The 21,797-nt window shown below is 42.4% G+C and overlaps 1 protein-coding gene across 1 annotated transcript in view; it reads right to left on the bottom strand.

Annotated features, from left to right (window-relative positions):
* UGGT1 (UDP-glucose glycoprotein glucosyltransferase 1) overlaps positions 1-21,797 on the bottom strand; it is a 105,296-nt gene that overhangs the window by 52,816 nt on the left and 30,683 nt on the right. The window contains exons 9-17 of the mRNA XM_060178169.1: positions 20,286-20,386; positions 18,485-18,584; positions 17,111-17,171; positions 12,257-12,348; positions 10,880-11,030; positions 7,637-7,756; positions 5,315-5,400; positions 3,035-3,170; positions 949-1,080 (exon numbers count right to left, since the gene is read on the bottom strand). Of these exons, the coding sequence (XP_060034152.1) occupies positions 949-1,080; positions 3,035-3,170; positions 5,315-5,400; positions 7,637-7,756; positions 10,880-11,030; positions 12,257-12,348; positions 17,111-17,171; positions 18,485-18,584; positions 20,286-20,386 (979 nt within the window). The remainder of the gene's footprint in view (positions 1-948; positions 1,081-3,034; positions 3,171-5,314; positions 5,401-7,636; positions 7,757-10,879; positions 11,031-12,256; positions 12,349-17,110; positions 17,172-18,484; positions 18,585-20,285; positions 20,387-21,797) is intronic.

Raw genomic sequence — 21,797 nt, 5'->3', positions numbered from 1 at the left:
TACTGCCTCAAAATCAGGACCATAACACTGCTCAAGATATAAAAAGCAGTTCTTTAACACATTCTGGCTTAAGTCACATCTGTGACTGATATATTTGAAGATAGCAAAATTTAATCATATGTAACCTTTACAGAGGACACATAGAGAAAAAATATCTCAATCTGATAACGAACATCAGTCACCTACCAGCATACCTAATTAGATCTAAAACTCTTAAGTAAAAACTTTTAAGAACACAGTACCTATCTTTTTCAAGCCCTTCAAAAAAACACTCAGGACAGAAATGCTCCCTACTACAACTCGTAGCAGAACACTACTAGGCTTCTCTCTTTCCCTCAAGCTCATGTGAATCTGTACATCAACCTCTCTCTTACACGATGAATCTTTTTGCCTCCAAGGTTATCGCTGGGGCTCGGCGCCTGCACTAGGAATCCACTGCTCCTGGAGGCCACTTTACCCATTTTGTTTCCCTTGTTGTTACTGTCACTGTTGCCATTGCTGTTATTATTGCTGGATAGGACAGAGGAAAATCAAGAGAGGAAGGGAAGACAGAGAGGGGAAAACAAAGACACCTGCAGACCTGCTTCACCGCTTGTGAAGTGACCCTCCTGCAGGTGGGGAGCCGGGGGCTGGAACACAGAGCCTTAAGGCTACACACCACATCCTGGAAAGCATACATCATTTCCTGTGTCCGACTTCACTCATAATATGTGTCAATCACCACTATACCATGAAAAAGAATGTGGTTTTCACTATCACGGTTAATGTATCAGGTAAAGATCACCGTCATCATGACACTGGAAAGTAAACTACAGAAAAGTGATCTGTTTCTATATTTTTAATGCTATACACCTAACTACTTTAAGCATCATCATCATTTAACAACAGCTGCACAAAGGAAAAATAGGTAGCGCTGCAGCCCAATGAGAAATGCCGGAGAGTTTTTACCTTTCGATTCTGATCGTAAGCGGAATCCATCCCCAAGATGCTATTGACCTCCACATACGGGTATTTCTTCTCCAGCACACTGACCACGTGCTCGACTTTCACTTTGTCACCAGTCCTCACTTTGTTGTAGATCTGAAGGAAGAAAAAAACAGGTAACCAGCTATACTGTCAAATCCAGATTTCAGAGCACCTTCTAGAATTTTTGAATGAAGAAAAAAACAAACTCAACTAAAGTAATAAAAAAAAAAAGAAAACACTAATTTTCTTTTTTATTTTTAATCTCTTTACTGGGGAATTAATGTTTTACATTCAACAGTAAATACAATAGGAAAACACTAATTTTCTTAAAAGGTAAAATGGAATATGTTAGCAACTCTCCCTTTTATATACCTCCTGAAGAAGCCTTTTTATGTCAGAAGTCACATATTCCTTTGAAAGATTTTATCACTTTTATCAGTATTTTGTGCTCCATGATTTTCCTTTGCTTTCTTTTGACAGAGGGTGAGACAGAAAAAGATGAGGAGAAAGAGACAGACAGACAGACAGACAGACAGACACCCGCAGCACTGCTCCACCATGTGGGAAGCTTCCTCCCTGTAGTCGGGACTTAGGAGTTGGCCCCGGTCCCTATGCATGGTAATGTGTGCGCTCTACCAGGTGTGCCACCACCCAACCACAAAACGACATATTCTTAATGTCCCGATCACTGAACTCACACATAAAGTCCCAAATGCAAAAATGCATGTTTTCATTTCCCCCAAATCTAAATACGAACGAGTAATACTCAAAGTAAGAACAGATGCCCATGGTGTTTAAGGTAAGTTACCAAGAATATACAACACAATCCGTCTTTTTAAAATGCAAGCAAGCTAAGTAATAAAACTGGATGTAAATATGTACAACTAAACACCTATAAGGCTATAATAACTAATGAAAGGTGCAGGACTAGGGAGGGGAGGTACAGAGTTTAAATTGACAAGCGTATTATTTTTTTAGTAACTATCATTTTTCATTTGCACTAGAGAGAAACTAAAACTCATCTTATCTTCTCCTTCACACACATGGGGCTAAGGGGGCCTTAAGAAATGGGGCTTTAGGGGGCCGGGCGGTAGCACACCAGGTTAAGCACACATAGCGCGAACCTCAAGGACTGACAAAGGATCCCAGTTTAAGCCCCCGGCTTCCCACCTGCAGTGCGGGTCACTTCATAAGTGGCGTCTTGTCTTCCTCTCCCCCTGCCTTCCCCTCCTCTCTCCATTTCTCTGTCCTATCCAGTAACAGCAACAGTAACAATGGAAAGGAAAAAAGATGGCAGCCAGGAGCAGGGGATTCGCAGTGCAGGCACCGAGCCCCAGCAATAACCCTGGGGGCAATAAATAAAGAAATGGGTTTCTGAACACTATACAAAACAACAGAAAGAAGGGCTGAGGAGATAGCACAATGGTTATTATGGGAAAGCCATTCAACTATGGACAGATAGTTATAGAAAAGATGGTTGGCCCACTAAAACTTTAGGGGAGCAGTGTGGACTGCAGTGGGGAGAGTGAAGATTCAGACCTCTGGTGGTGGGAATGGTGTGGATTCAAACCCCTGGCGACATGCAATTCTGCAATATTAAAAAAAAAAAAAAACTTTAAAAACTTAGAAAAAGCCATTCAAATCCAAGGCACCAAAGGCCAGAGGTTCAATTCCCAGCACCATCATAAGAAAACAGAGCTAGCTGAGCAATACTCTGGTAAAAAAGAAAGTCATTACAAAAGAATGAGGAGTCAGAAGTTGAAAAACAAGATCAGAAGAGAAAACACAAGTAGAACCTCAACTAGAATTGGCGTACTGTACCAAAGTAAAAGACTCTGGGGGGTGGGAGAGATACAGGTCCAAGAAGGATGACAGAGGTCCTATTGGGGGTTGTATTGTTACACGAAAAACTTAGAAATGGTATGCACGGGACCCTATGAAACCAAGCAAGCTATTGATTACTACAGTCAATGGATCAATATGGGAAAGCAACTGGTGAGTTATAAAGCACAAGTATTAAGAGTTATTACTCCTTCACTTAACAGAGAATCTTTGAATGCAAACCTACACTTGTCAGTGTCTGGAAGGCATGGTAATCATCCACTTCTTGGGCGACATAATTGTAAGCTCTCAGGATGGCCACTCCAGGATCCTGCATCACATCCACATCTTCAGAGTCATTAACCACAAAGATAAAGCCAATCCTGGGGGAGAAGAGGCAAAAAGAAAAGAAAAAAGAAACGAATCTCCGAAAGCAAACCACATGAAAGGAATGGCATCCTAATTGTAGCCAGCAGAGAAAAAAAACTATCCCCTACTGCAAACACACATTCCCCATCTTGTTCCTAATATGGTGAGCCAAAGCATTCATCAGTTAAGAAAAAGGTGGGTTCCCAAAGCAGCTCAGACTTTTTAGCTCTCAGAGGAAGCTGTTCACACACCATGAAGTGAGGCTTTTACTACTAAGAAAGGTCTTGCTAAAGTTCTAGGTGGAGATTTTGAAGGCTGACAGGAAAGGGTTCTGCAAACAGACTCTCATGCATGAGGATCCAAAGTTCCAGGCTCAATCAATCCCATGTACCACCACAGCCAAAACTCAGCAGCGCTCTGATGTTGGAGAGAGAGAGAGAGAGAGAGAGAGAGAGAGAGAGAGAGAGGGAGAGAGAGATTTTGTTTTGCTTGGTTTCTGGTCATATCTGGGGCTTCACTGCTTTGGGCTGACTTTTTCAGAAAGAGACAGAAAAGGAGAGCAAGGGAAGAAAAGCAGCACCACCAAAGTTTCTCTGGTGCAGCGAGAGCTGGGCTCAGACGCACGTCACATGCATAGCAAGGCAGCACTGTCCAAGTGAGCTATTTGGCCAACCCTTGTTTTCTTATTGTTGGTTTATGACATAAGATTATGAAGATTTCATACACACACACACACACACACACACACACAATTAATTATAAAAGTATGGTAAGTACAGTGTGGAGCTTGTACTTTGCAATTTTATAAACCACTAATAATTTTTTTTTTAAGGGCAGGAGTAGATAGCATATTGATTACGCAAAGAAACTCTCATGCCTGAGGGTCCAAAGTTCCAGGCTCAATCCCCTGCAACACCATAAGGCAGAGCTGATTAGTGATCTGGTAAATAAAATATAAATAAATATTTTTTAAAAAGATTGGATCATGGGGGTCAGGCGGTAGCGCAGTGGGGGTCAGGTGGTAGCGCAGCGGGTTAAGCGCACGTGGCGCAAAGCGCAGGGACCGGCAGAAGGATCCCGGTTGGAGACCCCGGCTCCCCACCTGCAGGGGAGTCGCTTCACAGGCAGTGAAGCAGGTCTGCAGGTGTCTGTCTTTCTCTCCCCCTCTCTGTCTTCCCCTCCTCTCTCCATTTCTCTCTGTCCTATCCAACAACGAACAACATCAACAATGGTAATAATAATAACCACAACGAGGCTACAACAACAAGGGCAACAAAAGGGGGGAAAAAAAGGCCTCCAGGAGTGGTGGATTTATGGTGCAGGCACCGAGCCCAGCAATAACCCGGGAGGAAAAAAAAAAAAAAAAAAAAAGACTGGATCACACCTAACCACCAAAATTCTTTATCCTTCACTCTGTTAACCAGCATAGTTCTCAATATGTGAGCCTGGAGATGATCTAACTTTATAAAACTCAACTTTTCTGTAAAATCTTTGTTCTTCTCAGTCCATAATATTTCATTTCTCAAAAAAATACTTTTATATCAACAGGACACTACCTAGCACATGATCAAATATTTTCCTGAAAGTACACAAGATATTTTTGCCGAGAAGGTGAGAAAGTGGCATAGCATTTACATTAGATCTAGGTATAGAATGCACAATATTACTTGTTAAAGAAATTTTCCTCCATTATTTTTATTCGATAGGACAGAAGGAAACTGAGAGGGGAGGGGAGATAGAGAGGGAGAGAGAAAGAAAGACAACTGTGAAGCATCCTGCCAGCAGGTGGGGAGCAGGGCCTCAACCCCAGGGCTTTGCACAGGTCCTTGCATTGTACTCTATGTGCTAAACTGGGTGCACCACTGCCCAGCCCCATTAATAGGCTTTTGTTGTGAACAGTTCCCAATAGAAAGCTCTTTTCACTGGGACGCAAGCTGATCCACAAAACATTTTTACGTAAACTGTTCACAACTCAATAGTGATCAGCTTTGAGAATGAAGGTCTTTGCCTCAAAAGATGCTGGTTTTATACTGAGTGAAAGAGAAAACTGCTATTAACAACCCTCAACAATAATTATCCTACTACCATACTAAAATTCCAGATGACAAATGAAAGCTCAGCTAAAACACAAACACCTTCAGATCAGCCCCCATGTTACCTCAGTGGTATGTGGTTACTGAGGAACATCTCAGCCGTGTTAATCAGCTCTGCTGTGGTCTCATGAGCAGGATCAACTATAAAGACCTACAGGGCCAGGAAAGAACATATGAATGGCATTTACTCAGTGTTACCGGGCCTACTGATACAGCGCTGAGCTCCGTGGTACCGACTCAAATGTGGTAAGTTCAACAGTACTGACTCCTGGTAGCTGGAGCAGAGGAGTGTGGCTTGGGTTAAAGCACTTGCACTTAACACAGTTTTCCCCAGCTACTACCAAACCATGTGAAGAGTGTAACAAACAGCAGTGCCCTCAGCATGCTCAAGAACAGAATACTAAACAACTAAACCTTTCTCTCATTGTCTTATGCTAACACATGGGAACTGTATTGCTGTTTGTTAACACTTAAGTCTTATAACAAACAAAATTCATATTTTATTTACTCTTTCACATTAGAAGCCTGTCTGTTTATTCATTTCTAAGGAAAATATAATTAAGAGTTCAGTTACTACTTTATTTTTAGACCACAGTTAATTGCTACTATGTATTAAGTTTTCAAAATATGCTTTAAAAAAAACAGTTACCCATTTAATAAAGGCTAGACATTTTTAAGAGAGAAAGACTAGAAATCTGAGATTTCAATTGTGAGGAAGTTAGAAGAGAACTGGTTTTCTTTGTAAACTCCAGAAAGTCAGTGTTGACACTAACTGGCCTCTTATCTCTTTAGATGTCATGTGAAGCATTAACAAGAGAAACGAGAGGGAAAGAAAGTCAACTAAGGAACCTCTTTGTCTATCTCTAAAAAGCAGTAACAGAATAAGCAAAAAATGAGTCCTGGGTTTAAGGTAATTAAGCAAACTTGTCAATGTAGAGATAAAAATGGTAGGGGCATCTTCATCTTCTGAGTAAAGACAGCTATCTTTTTTCAACTTGATGTGTTTGTGTGGTATGCCCCAGGAGGTAGTATAGCCTCATGTACAAGCCCCAGCCTCACATATGCCAAATTAATGCTCTGGTTCATTTTTTCTCTCTCATTATTAGTAATTTTTTTCAATATTTATCTATTTATTTATTCCCTTTGTTGCCCTTGTTGCTTTATTGTTGTAGTTACTGTTGTTATTGTTGTCGTCGTTGTTGGATAGGACAGAGAGAAATGGAGAGAGGAGGGGAAGACAGAGAGGGGGAGAGAAAGACACCTGCAGACCTGCTTCACCGCCTGGGAAGCGACTCCCCTGCAGGTGGGGAGCCGGGGGCCCGAACCAGGATCCTGAAGCCGGTCCCTGTGCTTTGCACCATGTGCGCTTAACCCGCTGCGCTACCGCCTGACTCCCATTAGTAATTTTTTTTCTCCCAACAGGGTCATCACGGGGGCTTAATGCTAGCACTAAGTAAATCCATGGCTCTTGGCAGTCATTTTTTCCTTCTTTATTTCTTTCTTTCCTTCTTTCTTTCCTTCTTTCTTTCTTCTCCTTTTTGACAGGACAGAGAGAAACTGAGAGGGAAGGGGCAGATAGAGAGAGAGAGAGAGCCAGACACCTGCAGCCCTGCTTCACCACTCATGAAACATCCTCCCTGCAGGTGGGGAGCAGGGTCTCGAACCACGTTGATATGTGTGCTTTACCAAGCGTACCACCACCCACCCCAATAAATATCTTTAAACCCTGTGTGTGTGGGTTTACTGTAGTAAAGTTGATTTATAACGCTATACATTTTGAGTACAGGTTCACAACTTCTCAAACGTAGGTTATCACACTACAAACATCACCCAAGTACCAACAACCCTCCATCACAATCCATTATTAGATCATCTTGAAGAACTAGCTCAAAACTCAACAATATAGCCTTAACCTTCATGTCAGGAACATGAAGCATCCCTTACAAGTTAATGCAGGCTGTTATATGACTGTATATTTCTTTTTTTTATTATCTTTATATATTTATTTATTTAAAAAAGGAGACATTAACAAAACCATAGGATAGGAGGGGTACAACTCCACACAGTTCCCACCACCCGATCTCTGTATCCCATCCCCTCCCCTGACAGCTTTCCTATTCTTTATCCCTCTGGGAGTATGGACCCAAGGTCATTGTGGGATGCAGAAGATGGGAGGTCTGGCTTCTGTAACTGCTTCCCCGCTGAACATGAGCATTGACAGTTCGATCCACACTCCCAATGACTGCATATTTCACAGCCTTAATACATTCAAAGATACTTACAGTCAGCAAATAAGCATTTAGTGGTGGCAACAGAGGGAGACAGCAAGGTGACAGTAAGACAGTAGAGGTGTTTGAGTTCATGGTCAAACAGGAAGTCTAACTCACCATGTTATGCAGGTTTTTCCTGATCTGCCGGATAACACCAGGAAAGGTGGGCCGGAGCAACTCCTGCAGACTAGAAGGCCAGGAACTGTATCTGCTGTCCGCCTCCAGGTTGTTAACCCACTAGAAAATGAATCACACAGCATGGCTGCAGCTGTTACTCAGACACAGCAGTAGGGTTTTAAATCAGCTTATGAGGAAAACCACAAGAAAAGACCATTTTCAAAAATACTAAGATCAAGTTGAAAAAAGAATTACAAAGCACAAGCTGCAGAATAGAAGGTATTTGTAATCTACTAAGCCAATTAAAAAAAAAAACTCTTGTTAAGAATATGTATGGTGGGGAGTCAAGCTGTAGCACAGCGGGTTAAGTGCAGGTGGCGCAAAGCACAAGGACCGGCATAAGGATCCCAGTTCGAACCCCGGCTCCCCACCTGCAGGGGAGTCGCTTCACAAGCAGTGAAGCAGGTCTGCAGGTGTCTAGCTCTCTCTCCTCCTCTCTGTCTTCCCCTCCTCTCTCCGTTTCTCTCTGTCCTATCCAACAACGACAACAACAATAATAACTACAACAATAAAACAACAAGGGCAACAAAAGGGAATAAATAAATTAAATAAACATTTAAAAAAAAATATATATATATATGTATGGTGGGCGGAGGGGACAGATTGTTTATGCAAAAAGGCTTTTCCCCGCTTTAGTGGGGGAATTAATGGTTTACAGTCGACAATGAAACACGGCAGTTGGTACATGTGTAAAGTTTCTCTGTTTTCCATATAAGACACTAACTCCCCACCTAGGTCCTCCTCTACCACCATGTTCCAGGACCTCAACACTCCCCAGAGTCCTTTACTTTGGTGCAATAAACTTTCACGCCTGAGGCACCGATGGTCCCAGGTTCAATCCAGCACCACCAGAAGCCATGTGCTCTGATTAAAAATAAACAAATTTTAAAAATAAAAAATGATATGTATGGGAGCCAGGCGATGGTAGTGAGTGCACGTTACCGTGCACAAGGACCTGGGTTCAGGTCACCAATCTCCGCCTGTAAGAAGAAAACCTCATGAACAGAGAAGCAGTGCTGCAAATGTCTCTCTCTTTCCTTCTCTATCTCCTCTTCCCCTGTCAGTTTCTCTCTGCCCCAGTAAATAAAATGAATAAATAAATAAGAACACACACAGGGCTCAGCCAGACAACACACTTGGATAGCGCACTAGCGCTGTTACGGGCACAGCCTCGGCTACAGCCCGACCCCCGCTGCGCTGAGGGAGCCTTCAGTGCTATGGTGCCGCCTGCTCTCGTCTCTTTTCTCTGTTGTTGTTCTTCTAGGTGGAAAAGTAGAAGTTGCCCTGGAGCAGTGACAACAACAAAAATCTGTACAAGAATACAAAGAGGAGTTGGGATCTGCTAACATACAGACTGAGTTTCTTGGTGTTTCAAGGGGAGAGAACTGATCATCGGGATTTGGAATTTGATTTCAGAGACTAACAATGGACAACCAGGAGAACATTCCACTCACTCCCAAAGCTGCAGTCAGTGATATATATATCTGTGGAGAATGTCACAAAGGAAATCCAGGAGTCCAACTGAATGCACAGAATGCTGGTAATGAACAGTGAGTGGGTAAAGGGGCCCAGGCGGTGGCACACACCGTTTTGCGCTCATATTACTAAGCGCAAAGACCCAGGTTTGAGCTCCCCCGCGCCCCACCTGCAAGGGGCCTGCTTTACAAGTGGTGAAACAAGTCTGCTAGTGTCTATTTTTCTCTCCTTTTCTTTATCTCCCCATCTTCTCTCAATTTCTCTCTATCCTGTCTAAAACAAACAACAACAACCAAAAAAAAAAACCAGAAAAAATGGCCACCAGGAGCAGTGAATTCGTAGCACCAGCACCAAGCCCCAGCAATAATAATAATAATAATAATAATAATGATAATAACAACAACCCTGGCGGCAATTAAAATAATAATAATAATGGGGGGTCGGGCGGTAGCACTGTGGATTAAGAGCACCTGGTGCAAAGCTCAAGGACCAAAGTAAGGCTCCCCACCTGCACGGAGGTCGTTTCACAGGTAGTGAAGCAGGTCTGCAAGTGTCTGTCTTTCTCTCCCCCTCTCTGTCTTCCCCTCCTCTCTCCATTTCTCTCTGTCCTATCCGACAACAACGACATCAATACAACAACAGTAATAACTATAACAATAAAAATAACAAGGGCAACAAAAGCGAATAATAAATATTTAAAAAAAAAAATGGCCAGGCAAAAAAGAATGTGTGTGTCTGTGTGTGTACAACATTCTACTATATCATTAAATAGGCAGGCACTACATGAGAAGTGAAAATGAGACCAGGATGTGAATAAGAAATTCACAGAAAAAATTAAGTGGGAAATTAATACAGAGAAAAATGTATGCCTTCATAGTAATGTGAAATATATAAAATAAAACCACAACAAAATTACATACTCATTAAACAAACAAACAAAAATTCTTTTCAAATGCCCAAGAACAGGCAAAGATACAGGGCAATGGGATTTCTCTCGGCCAGTGCTAGTGTCTGGGACAGTGGCTTTGGAAAAGCTCTAACAAAGTTGATTTCCTAGCCGACCTAGGTCCTCAAGATTCTAGAAATCTACTTTAAATACATCCCCACGTGTGTACACAAAGAGAAAGACAGAAGAAGTCACTACAGCACTCTGTATGGCAGCCAAATTTCACAAACAACGGAGCAACCACAGAGAGAATCAATGCCCGCAGCCTGGGAGGCAGCACAGTGGGTGAAGTGTCCTGTTGACAAGCTCTGGCCTGTGTGCCGGGGCGATGCTGACTCGCTGTCTCCCTGCTCCCCGCCCTGCTCCCAAAAGAAAAACCAGCTCAAGCCCAAGTCCCCACACATGGTAAAATGTGCGCTCCACCACGTGAGCCCTCTCCCAGGACGGCTAAAAACTGGTCTTTTAAACAAAGCCACATAGCACCTCCATACAAGTGAGGACACAACAATAAGCACTCTTTGCCAAGAGACAGTCAGCTGAATTCTAAGGGGCACAAAGTTAGAAATCCCACTCTCTACCACTGTCAGGCGGCATGTAAGAGGCTACTTTATCATAAAGACATACAGCCATGTGAGCAGTTGTTTAAAGCCTTTCACGCCAACAAATGAAATGGTAAGAATGATTTCTCTCCCATAAAAGATGGCGAGGAATCCATAATGAAACAACAGAATGGCCCTTGCATACTCCAAGGGGGTACTTACTGAAATCGCAGGACTCCTGATATCCACAGCATAGTCTGCCTCAGAGGGCTGGATGTTCAGTTTCAAAACATTATGCAGAGAAAGACCTTCAATTCCCAACCTGTGCAGGCCCTCCATAACCCGGGCTTCATTCCTCAATACATCAAATAAACTGAGGAGGAGGGGGAAAAAAGGAGAGAAGAAGAAAAAAAAAAAGGCATTTAATAGCAAAAGCTTAAAAAAAAACAAAAAAACGTATCAAGAAAGTTTAATCAATCACATAAAAGTTTGAAAAATCTTTTTTCCATTATTACGATATCACTTTTTGAGGAAACACTGATTTGCAGGGGGGTACATCTCTACATCTCCCCGACGTGAGTACCGGTCCATATGACTCTCTACGAATCATCCATAATCTTGTTCCAACAGAGGGCGCCAGACATGAAAAATATCTCACTGAAAAAAGCTCCTTCTGACGTTTCAGCAATGACTTTCATTTTACTACTGTAAGTCAAAATGGTAACTGTGTAAATCAAAATTTCTGATAAAGATGAAGCGAGAGAAAGACAGACACCTGCAGCACTGTTCCAGTACTTAGGAAGCTTCCTCCTTGCAGGTGGGGACCAAGAGTTTGAACCCTAGCCCTTATGTGTGGTAACTGGGGCACTCTCCCAGGTGAGCGAGCCATCACCCAGCCCAAGCCATCAATTTTCTAAGAGGCAATGATCTAAAATTCAGCTAATTTTAGAGAGTGGTGTTCTGTAGTGCATAGGTCTTGGACATATAAGCACAAACAGTGGCTGTCTGATCAAATACCACCCTTAAACTATGTGAATTTTAACTCTGATGATAAAATCTGATTTTTATCAACCTACTAGCCATACCTACTTCCCCCAAAATTCACGAAGGTAATTCAGAACAATTTAGTCTGGGAACCACAGGTTAACAAAACAGATAAAACATGCAGTCAAAAAGTCCTTCCGAGACTCTGAGAGGCACCATTTCGAATATACTACTTTGCACTGTTTATAGAAGTGAAAGAATCTACTCTTTTCTATTTTGAACATAAAAAAATGAGACTTTTAGAGCCTCAGACATGGAAATGTTTTGCATAAGTCTTGTGCTATCCCCAGTCCCCTTGTTTTTATTGTTTATTAATGAGAGGGAGAAAGTCCTCTGAAAGGGAATGCTTGAGAGACAGTTAGGATCTAAATATTCCAAGTGTTCATTAGGTTAAAAAAAAGAAAAAAATGACCATGTCCTCCTGCCCATCTTAAAAGAGAATGTCAGTTACTTAAATATGCCCCTTGGCCAGGCAAGCCATCACGCCAGACAACAGCAACCTGAATACCTCATACCACAGAAACTCTGCAGAGCATGGAAAAACATTACCCATACCTGAATATGTCCTGTGTATCTAAGTCAATATGAAGTCCATTGATGAACAGCGCCGAATCTCCAGGCTGTAATCCTAAAGTTCCCTTGAAATACTGAAATTTGAAAAGAAAAAAATAAAGTAAGGTCAGGAAAAGAATGCGTAATGTAACAAGAATTTTATGTTTAGCAACTTGGGAGGTGACGCAGTGGATAGAGTTGGAGTCTCACCGTGAGATCCCTAGTTTAATCCCCAACATCAAATGTGACAGAGCAATGTTCTAGCTATGTCTCTCCCTCTCCCCCATTAATAAAGAATAAAGATGTCTGGGTTTAGCCTAAGAGTCATGAAAAACACTTTCATGTCTGGGGTTCCAAAGTCCCAGGTTCAGTCCTCTGTGCCACCATACGTCAGAGCTGAGCAGTACTGTATTGAAAAAAAAATAAATTAAATTAATATAATAAAAGAATTTATTATATTTCTGGCTTGGTTATGTGCACAAATGTCAACAGCCTCTCGTTTACTTAGCGGAAACCCTAATGAAAGGCTAAGACTTCCTTTTATGTCCAAGAGGTTTTTTGCTTGTCTGTTTTTAACCAAAGCACTGCTCAGCTCTGGTTTAGTGGTGTTGGGGATTGAAACTAGAACCTCTGGTGCCTCAGTCATTCAAGTCTTTTTGAATAATCATTGTTATTGTCCTAGCCCCAGAGACCACTCTTGGCCTTTACTACCCCAGAATGAAGTGCTGGCTGATGGAGCATCTACCTCCACTTCCTCCCTCCTTCACGGTATCAGGTCAACCCGACGTGTCCCTGTCCCAAACACTGCTTTGGTGCCAAGCGATACCTTCTGCTAACACATCTTTTCCATTCAACTCCTTTCTCCCCAAGGAAACTAGGGGCTGCTATTCATATACTGTAAAGCAGAGGGATTTAGCGTGAGCGCACAAGCATGCACACACACACATGCACACGCACGCACACACACAGTAGAGAAGATAGGAAAGTAGGGAGGCAGAAAGAGAGAGAGACACCACAGTATCGAGGCTTCATTCAATGTGGTGGGGACCAGGCTCAAACCTGAGCTGAAATATGGCAAAGGCATATGGCATTTATCCAAGTAAGCTATTTACTGGCCCGAGATAAATACACTTTCAGGTCCAGTGTTACATGGGAAGAACACAAGACAAATCAATGAAGAAGCCACATCTTCCCCTACTGTGCCCTGGCAGGATTAAGGGGCGCTCAAAGTAAGGGGACGATGGAGACTTGTACCATGGAGAGGCGGGAGGTGGCGCACCCGGTCGCGCGCAGTGACTGTGTGTGCGAGGATGTGGGTTGCAGTCCCTGCTCTCCGCCTCCATTGGGGACGTTTCATAAGCACTGAAGCAGGTCTGTAGGTGTCTGTCTTTCTCTTTCCTTATCTGTTTCAACTTCTTCCTCTCAATTTCTCTCTGTCCTTTGGGAAAAAATGGTGGGGGCTGGGGGGTCTGGCTGCCAGGAGGATCAATTCATAGTGAGGGCACCGAACACCAGTGATGACACTGGAGGCAAAAAAAAAAAAAGAAAAATTGTACAGCGAATAAGCTTTTCTGACATGGGAGAGACTCAACCTAGGTTGTGAGTAGAGTCCACTATAATAGAAGAAACTGACTGTCATATTTCTGGACCTAGAGGCTAATACAGGTCAGTTCAGTTTGTAAAAATTCATCACATTAAATATTTTAAATCAAAGCCAGGTGGTGGGGCACCTGGTTAAGCACAAGTTACAATGTGCAAGAACCTGGGTTCCAGCCCTTGGTCCCCACTCCCAGGGAGAAAACTTTGCAAGTGGTAAAGCAGTGTTCCAGGTGTCTCTCTCTCTCTCTTTTTTTTTAAGTTTTTTTTTATTACCTTTATTTATTTACTGGATAGAGACAGCTAGAAATTGAGAGGGAAGGGGATGATAGAGAGGAAGAGAGACAGAGAGACACCTGGAGCCCTGCGTCACCACGAAGCTTTCCCTCTGCAGGTGGGAGCCAGGGGCTTGAACCCGGGTCCTTGCGCATTGTAGTGTGTGTGCTCAGACAGGTGTGCCACCACCCGGCCCCTCTCTCTCCTTCTCTGTTAGCCCTCCCCTCCAGATTTCTGGGTGTCTCTACCCAATAAATAGATAATTTTTAAAAAGCTTTCAATCTGGCATACTTTTTGCATGCATGGTTTTTATTTTATATTTCATATTTTAGTAAAAGACTTTACTTCCCCAAAATGAAGGATATAGTAAATGCCTATAAAGCCTTCACAATTTTTTTTTTAAGATAAAGACAGAAAAGGGTTGGGGTAGGTAGCATAATGGTTATAGGTTATTTAAAGAGACTCTCAGTTAAGCAGTGCTCTGGTAGGAAAAAAAAAAAAAAGAAAATGAAAGGGGGGGAAAGGCTGAGACAGAGAATAAGTGAAAGCGATTACAGCATGGAAGCCTCCATCAACATGAAGCTTGAACCTGGGTCTTGCACAAGAAAGAGCAACACACACACTACACGAGTGAGCGATTTCACCAGGCCAGGCTGCACGACTTAATATTCCATCTTAAGAAAGAAAACTACTGAATTTTGTTTTTCTATAACTGCTTTGTCTTGTGCTGTTTTGCTCTGTATTGTTTGCAGAGGCGGGACCTCTAGATCTTGAGGAATGTCTATTTTCACCAGTCCACGCTGTTCTGCAGTTATGTGTGTATGTGTGTTTTGTTGTTTGTTTTTTCTTCTTTTCCTTTTTCTTCATTATGACAAAGACAGAGAGATTCCACAGCACTGGAGCTGCGCCTGGTGCCCGAGCACCTCCCACATGGCGCTGTGCTTTGAACCACACCCCGCCTGGACAGCTCTCTCTTGAGCCCCCGGCACTGGGCGTGCCATTCACATTCTCATCCCCTCTCTTCCCTCCCCAAGTCCCTCATTCGCTAGCACATACCTCACTGCATTCGTAAGGAACCAAATCCAATCCGCATGACTGCATATGCCAGAATATTGCTCACATTAATAAATACTTTTCCGGGGGTCGGGCGGTGGCGCAGTGGGTTGGGCACATGTGGCGCAAAGCGCAGGGACCGGCGTAGGGATCCCGGTTCGAGCCCCCGGCTCCCCACCTGCAGGGGAGTCGCTTCACGGGCGGTGAGGCGGGTCTGCAGGTGTCTGTCTTTCTCTCCCCCTCTCTGTCTTCCCCTCCTCTCTCCATTTCTCTCTGTCCTAGCCAACAACGAATTGCGTCAACAAGGGCAATGATAATGACCACAGCGAGGCTACAACAAGGGCAACAAAAGGGGGAAAAAAAGAAGGTGGCCTCCAGGAGCGGTGGATTCATGGTGCAGGCACTGAGCCCAGCAATAACCCAGGAGGAGGAAAAAATAAATAAATAAATAAATAAATACTTTTCCAATAATGGACAACAGAAAAGATTTTAATTAGGTCATGCTACTCAAAGAAGTACAACACGTACATATACACAGTTTAGAAGAACAAAAAGAAAACAGAGGTAAGAGATCATTCAAGAAAGTTTCCTCAAAGTTAAAGGAAATTATTTTCCAGATTACAGGGCCCACCAACCACCAAAGAGTATGGAGACTGTTCCATCTGTCTTCACTGGGACTTCGGCACTCCAAGTCAAGCCGACGTTTTGAGCTAGAGAAAGAGTCCAAGAGGGAAAGATACCAGCAGCCAGGGCTGGGCTCAAACCCAAGGAGTAAACATGACAGACCAGGGACACTATGTAGGTGGGCCACCTTGCCAATCCCCAGAAATTTCTGTAAGGTGTACCAAAGTGAAACTTGAGATTACTAAGCCAAAGAATAAGATCCCAGATGATTCCGAGAAAATAAACATACGATATACGAAGGTTTCTGACTTCTCTCTCTTTTTAGTTAATTGATTTTTATTTGTTTATTATAGGATAGAGACAGAATAAATTGAGAGCGGAAATAGAGAGAAGGAAAGAAACAGAAAGACATCTACAGCCCTACTTCACCACTTATGAAGCTTTCCCCCTGCAGGTGTGTGTGTGTGTGGGGGGGGGACTAGGGGATTGAACCCGGGTAATATGTGCATTTAACCTGGTGCGACTTACATGGCCCTGGTTTCTAACTTCTCAATAGTTTGAATGTAAAGAAAACAAAAAAAAATCCTACAAGAAATAACTTGAAAGTTCTAAATGACTTCTACTTTAGAATCAGTCAAGCCGCCCATAAAAATGGTAGTTGAAACTAATCTCTCAGAGGCTGGAATTCACCTGTATATGCCTCACGAAGAAAATGTACTAGGGAGTTAACTAAAAACATAGTGAGGACCTGGAATTCAACAAAAGAGGTTGTAGGGAGCTCCCCAAATAAATGGTGTGCACTAGGCATAGAGAACCACCGGCCCAGAGCAGAGCAGATCAAGACTGGCAAGACCACTTGGGAAGAATACAGGGAAGGCAGTGAGATGGGGGTGCTGTCAGTAGAGGAGTGGCCGGGGGAGAATGAAAGAAAGGTGACTCTCATCGCTGCAATGAAAAGTCAACACCTAAGGTCTAGAACTGCCAAAAGTATCCATTTACTTGCTAGAAGTCTGGAGGTAATTATCGGAAGAGACAGCTAAGAACTGAAAGTGAATATTGTCGAAAAGGAGTTACAATAAGGAGAGACAATCAGAGGCCGCTATTTTCCCTAACAAAGTAGTGGTGCCTTTTGATGCTTTGAATTATAGTCATATTCAACATTCATCAGCAATTATACATAAAACAACTACAGAAATGAGTCAAAAGACCAACACCTTTGATGAAGGAAGAATAAAACTGTTACTAGCACTGATTTCATTCAGTCTCATCTTTAAAGATGTAATGTAAAACAGAAAGGTTGGTTAGTACCTTCTGGTTCTCTTCCACTTCGGTTCTAAGTTCTGAACTCACAGGTGTTTTTGTTATTGCTCTAAGGAAATAAAAAATGTTATCAGTGCATGTTTTAAAAGCTGATATAAATGTCTTCAATTCCCATATATTTAAGTAAGAAATAGTATATCATTCAACAAATTACAAAAAAAAAAAAAAAAAAAAAAAAAACCTTAAAACTTTATAATGATAGGGCGGAGGGTAGATAGCATAATGGTTCTGCAAACAGACTCTCATGCCTGAGGCTCCAAAGTCCCAGGTTCAATCCCCCGCACCACTATAAGCCAGAGCTGAACAGTGCTCTGGTAAAAAAAAAAAAAAGTTATTAAAAAAAACAACAAACTTTACAATGATAAATTTATTTCTTCTTTTAGGTCTATAGGATATTTTCATTTTTACAAGACACAAGACCAAGGAAAAAGTAAGAGTAAAATAACATTTTAAAGCAAGTGCAGTTACTTCCATGATCTGTGTCCATTATTATATATATAACTCTATTTGGGAATCTGATCTCTTGCTCACAGGCTAAAGGACAATGTTAAGTCAGGCCAAGAAGTCAATAAACTCATCCTAGTTAAACGCCAAAGTTCACTGGCACTCTCTACCAGACACTGAGTTAATTCAATTGAACTCTCGTTATCTGTTTTCAATAGCTACACTTCTGTGATGTTTAAGTCCTAAGAGTCATCTTTAAAGATTATACATAAAACTCAGGAAAGAAAGCACTGCAGTCTACACGAAACCCTATATTAGCAGAATCTACACGATTAGATCTTGTAACTTCATCAATCCTAAAAGGTGATTATTGTAATCTCTGTTTCATGCTAAATAAAGTGAGATAAAGAAAGATCACTTACAGGGAGTCAGGCGGTAGCGCAGTGGGTTAAGTGCACGTGGCACTAAGCGCAAGGACCGGTGTAAGGATTCTGGTTCAAGCCCCCGGCTCCCCACCTGCAGGGGGATCGCTTCACAGGCAGTGAAGCAGGTCTGCAGGTGTCTGTCTTTCTCTCCCTCTGTCTTCCCCTCCTGTCTCCATTTCTCTGTCCTATCCAATGACGATGACATCAATACCAACAACAATAATAACTACAACAACAATAAAAAACAACAAGAAAGATGTGTTCTTGGCACAGCTTAGGCAGTTAGCAAGTGGCAGTGCCAAGAACACAACTCAGGCTGGTCTCCCACCACACAACACAGGGTCTTGCCAGCTTTTCAGATGACAACACCATTGGTACTTGGGCACTAGCATGAAAGGAGACTGCAGTTTTCTAAGCTACTTCCTATTATAATGGCCTCATTCTTCACATAAACACAAAGTGCATTAGATATCTATTAAAGAGAGCATTTTACCTGGCTTTGGTAGGAAAGTTTTGACTAAGATCCTTCATAACCACCAAAGCTAACTCAGTGGGAGCAGCCAAGATTCGGGCAGCAGTCTGGAAACTCAGGTCTGCAACAATGTCAAGATGATTGAAAATGTGTTTATTGTCATGTCACAAGAAACAGGAGAAAACACATTTCCTATGTATATCTTCCCTGGTTGTTAGAAACATGTCCCTAGTTTAATTTCAGATTTGATACATTTCATCAAGTTAATTTTCTGTACACATTTTACATTAAACTATAAAACAATTCATAAGCCACTAAACATATGCTGGTGCATTTAGCACAATAAACCCACCCCTAATCCTTTGCTTCTTCTGAATTTACAAAGTATCACAAGATATTGCAAAAGACTTCGGTAAATTATGTTGGGTTAAAAAAAAAAAAAAAAAAAAAAGGTGAGGCCACCGAGTTAGAGGCGCTATCATGATTCCATCCTGACTTCCCTGGGCAGACGACCTCACCAATGTGTCCTGGAACTTCATCGCTACAGAGCCCCACTAGGGAAAGACAGAAGCAGGCTAGGTGTATGAATCCAGCAGCCCACACCCATGTCCAGCGGAGAAGCAATTAAAGAAGCCAGAACTCCCACCTTCTGCTCCCCAGGAACAATTTTGATCTATACTCTCAGTGGGAGAGAAATGATATGGGGACTCAGGATTCGGAGAAAAAGGAGGGAGAAGGGATGCAGCAACATTTGGATGTAGTAACAGGTGTATGTGTGTCTCGGAAAGGAAGAGAAGATGCTACCAATTAAAAAATTTTAAAAAGGCCAAATAAAGACAGAGAGTTGTAGAAATAATAGTAGACCCGTATCTGCACCACTGGGAGAACTGCTGTAGCTTACAATGGAGGAACTGGGAATCCAGAACTCTGATGGTGGGAACAGTGTGGAGTTGCACCGTTATCCTGCACTAATAAAAAACGAGAACACACACATTTACCATGCACAGGACTTGGGTTCTAGCACCCAGCTAGAACCACATGAAATAGCTGGGGTCACTCTCTGGCAACTGCTCAAAAAAAAAAAAGTATACAGATAAAGACAAGAAAAACTTTTTTTAAGATCTGGTATATATATCTTTAGAACCTGTCAAACCCTCAGAACTATGTGAATACAATTTCATTTAAAAAACTAGTTAAAAGGAGAGCCAGTGATTCTTCTATGCTTTTAGTACCTTGTAATTGCCAACATATAAAACATAAACACTGCATACAATACCAGGACATATAGCAATGTATTTAGCACAGGACAAATCCTTCCGTTCTTCTGAATTTACAACACATCATAAAGTTACCGAACTTTTATAAACATGTGAAACTTCTCTATGAGTTCTCTGTTTACAAAAGAACTTTTCTCCCACTCTTTCCAAATTAATCAATCATCCTATCTTCAAAATCAATGGTACCCGCCAAGTGCAAGGACCGGCGTAAGGATCCCGGTTCGTGCCCCCGGGCTCCCTATCTGCAGGGGAGTCGCTTCCCAGGCGGTGAAGCGGGTCTGCAGGTGTCTGTCTGTCTCTACCCCCTCTGTCTTCCCCTCCTCTCTCCATTTCTCTCTGTCCTATCCAACAATGAACGACATCAACGGCAACAATAACTACAACAACAATAAAACAAGGGCAACAAAAGGGAATAAATAAGTAAATATTTTTAAAAATCAATGGTACCTTCAAATTATGTGAGGAAATATAATTAAATTAGAGTTCCATATGGTTAAGAGCAAAAACCTGAGTCGAAAGGGGAGCCAACATTCCGTTTGTGTTACCTTGCAACTGCCAGACTTTCAGCGGCGCCATTTCATTAGTGCTCTCGACCAGGTGCTTCCTAAGTTCTTTCAACTGTCCGCTCAGGTCAGGGTGCAGCTCTCTGAAAGAAACAAAGAAGTCCTTTTCACTTACATATTTTTAAGATGTATTTATTAATAAGAGAGGGAAAAAAGAGAAAGCCAAAGCTTCACTCTAGTATAGGCAAAGCAGGGGATAAAACAAGACCTCAGGGGGTCGGGTGGTGGTGCAGCGGGTTAGGCGCAGGCGGCACAAAGCGAAAGGACCAGAGTAAGAATCCCGGTTCGAGCCCCCGGCTCCCCACCTGCAGGGGAGTCGCTTCACAGGCGGTGAAGCGGGTCTGCAGGTTTCTGTCTTTCTCTCCCCCTTCTCTCTGTCCTATCCAACAACAACAGCATCAATAACAATGATAATAATAACCACAGTAACAATAAAAACAACCAGGGTAACAAAAGGGAAAAAATGGCCTCCAGGAGCAATGGCTTTGTGGTACAGGCACCAAGCCCCGGCAATAACCCTGGAGGCAAAAAAAAGAAAAAAAAACCTCATGCTTGAGAGTGCCAACACCTTAGCCACTGCACCACCACCTGGGTCACTGTATCTTCTTTTTTTTTAATATTTATTTATTTTTCCTTTTATTGTCCTTGTTGTTTTTATTGTTGTTGTAGGTATCTTCTATTTTTCAAAGCATACTTAGAAGATGTCTACACCTGAGGGAGAGTTTAGCATATCCAAAGAAGCTCTCATGCCTCTTGAGGCTATCAAAGTTCCAGGTTCAATCCCCCACACTATTATAAAGGAGAACTGAGCAGTGCTCTGAAAGAAAAAAGGAAAAAGAAAAAGAAAGAGCTGACACTAAGCAGAGCTTGGACTAGAGTTGGTGTATTGCACCAAAGTAAAAGACTGGGGAGGGGGGAGGGGGCGTTCAAGTCCTGGAAGATGATGGCAGAGGAGGACCTCGTGGGAGAGCCTAGCGGGGGTTGATTTGTTATGAGGAGAATTAGGAAATATTCACGTACAAACTACTGTATCTTACTGTCAGCTGTAAACCACTAATCCCCCAATAAAGAAATTAAAAAGCAAAAAAGCACCACTTTTATTTTCATGATTTTTCCCTCGTGGTGATAGAATTATTACAATATGGGAAAAGTTTTAAAGCATAATCATCTGATTTTTTTTGTCTGTTGTCACCGAGACTTTACTGACCCAGTAACTTTTGCAGACAGAAACAGAAGGAGAGACATCCCAGCACCAAGGCTTCCTCAGTGCTGTACAGCTCCCATGTAGCGTAAATGGGACCCTCTCCCGTGAGCTAGCTCACTGGGTCCCAATGTATTGTTTCCTTTAATATTTTATTTATTTACTAATGAAAGGGAAAGGAGGGGAGAGAGAGAGATAGACAGAAAGAACCAGACACCACTCTGGTACATGTGCTGTCAGGGATCCAACTCAAAACCTCAAGGTTTAGAGTCCAACACTTTATCCACTGTGCT

This window comes from Erinaceus europaeus, chromosome 18 (genome assembly GCF_950295315.1).
Source record: "Erinaceus europaeus chromosome 18, mEriEur2.1, whole genome shotgun sequence".
Taxonomy (NCBI): domain Eukaryota; kingdom Metazoa; phylum Chordata; class Mammalia; order Eulipotyphla; family Erinaceidae; genus Erinaceus; species Erinaceus europaeus.
The sequence above is the reverse complement of the archived record's forward strand: the minus strand, read 5'-3'. Positions and strand labels throughout refer to the sequence as shown.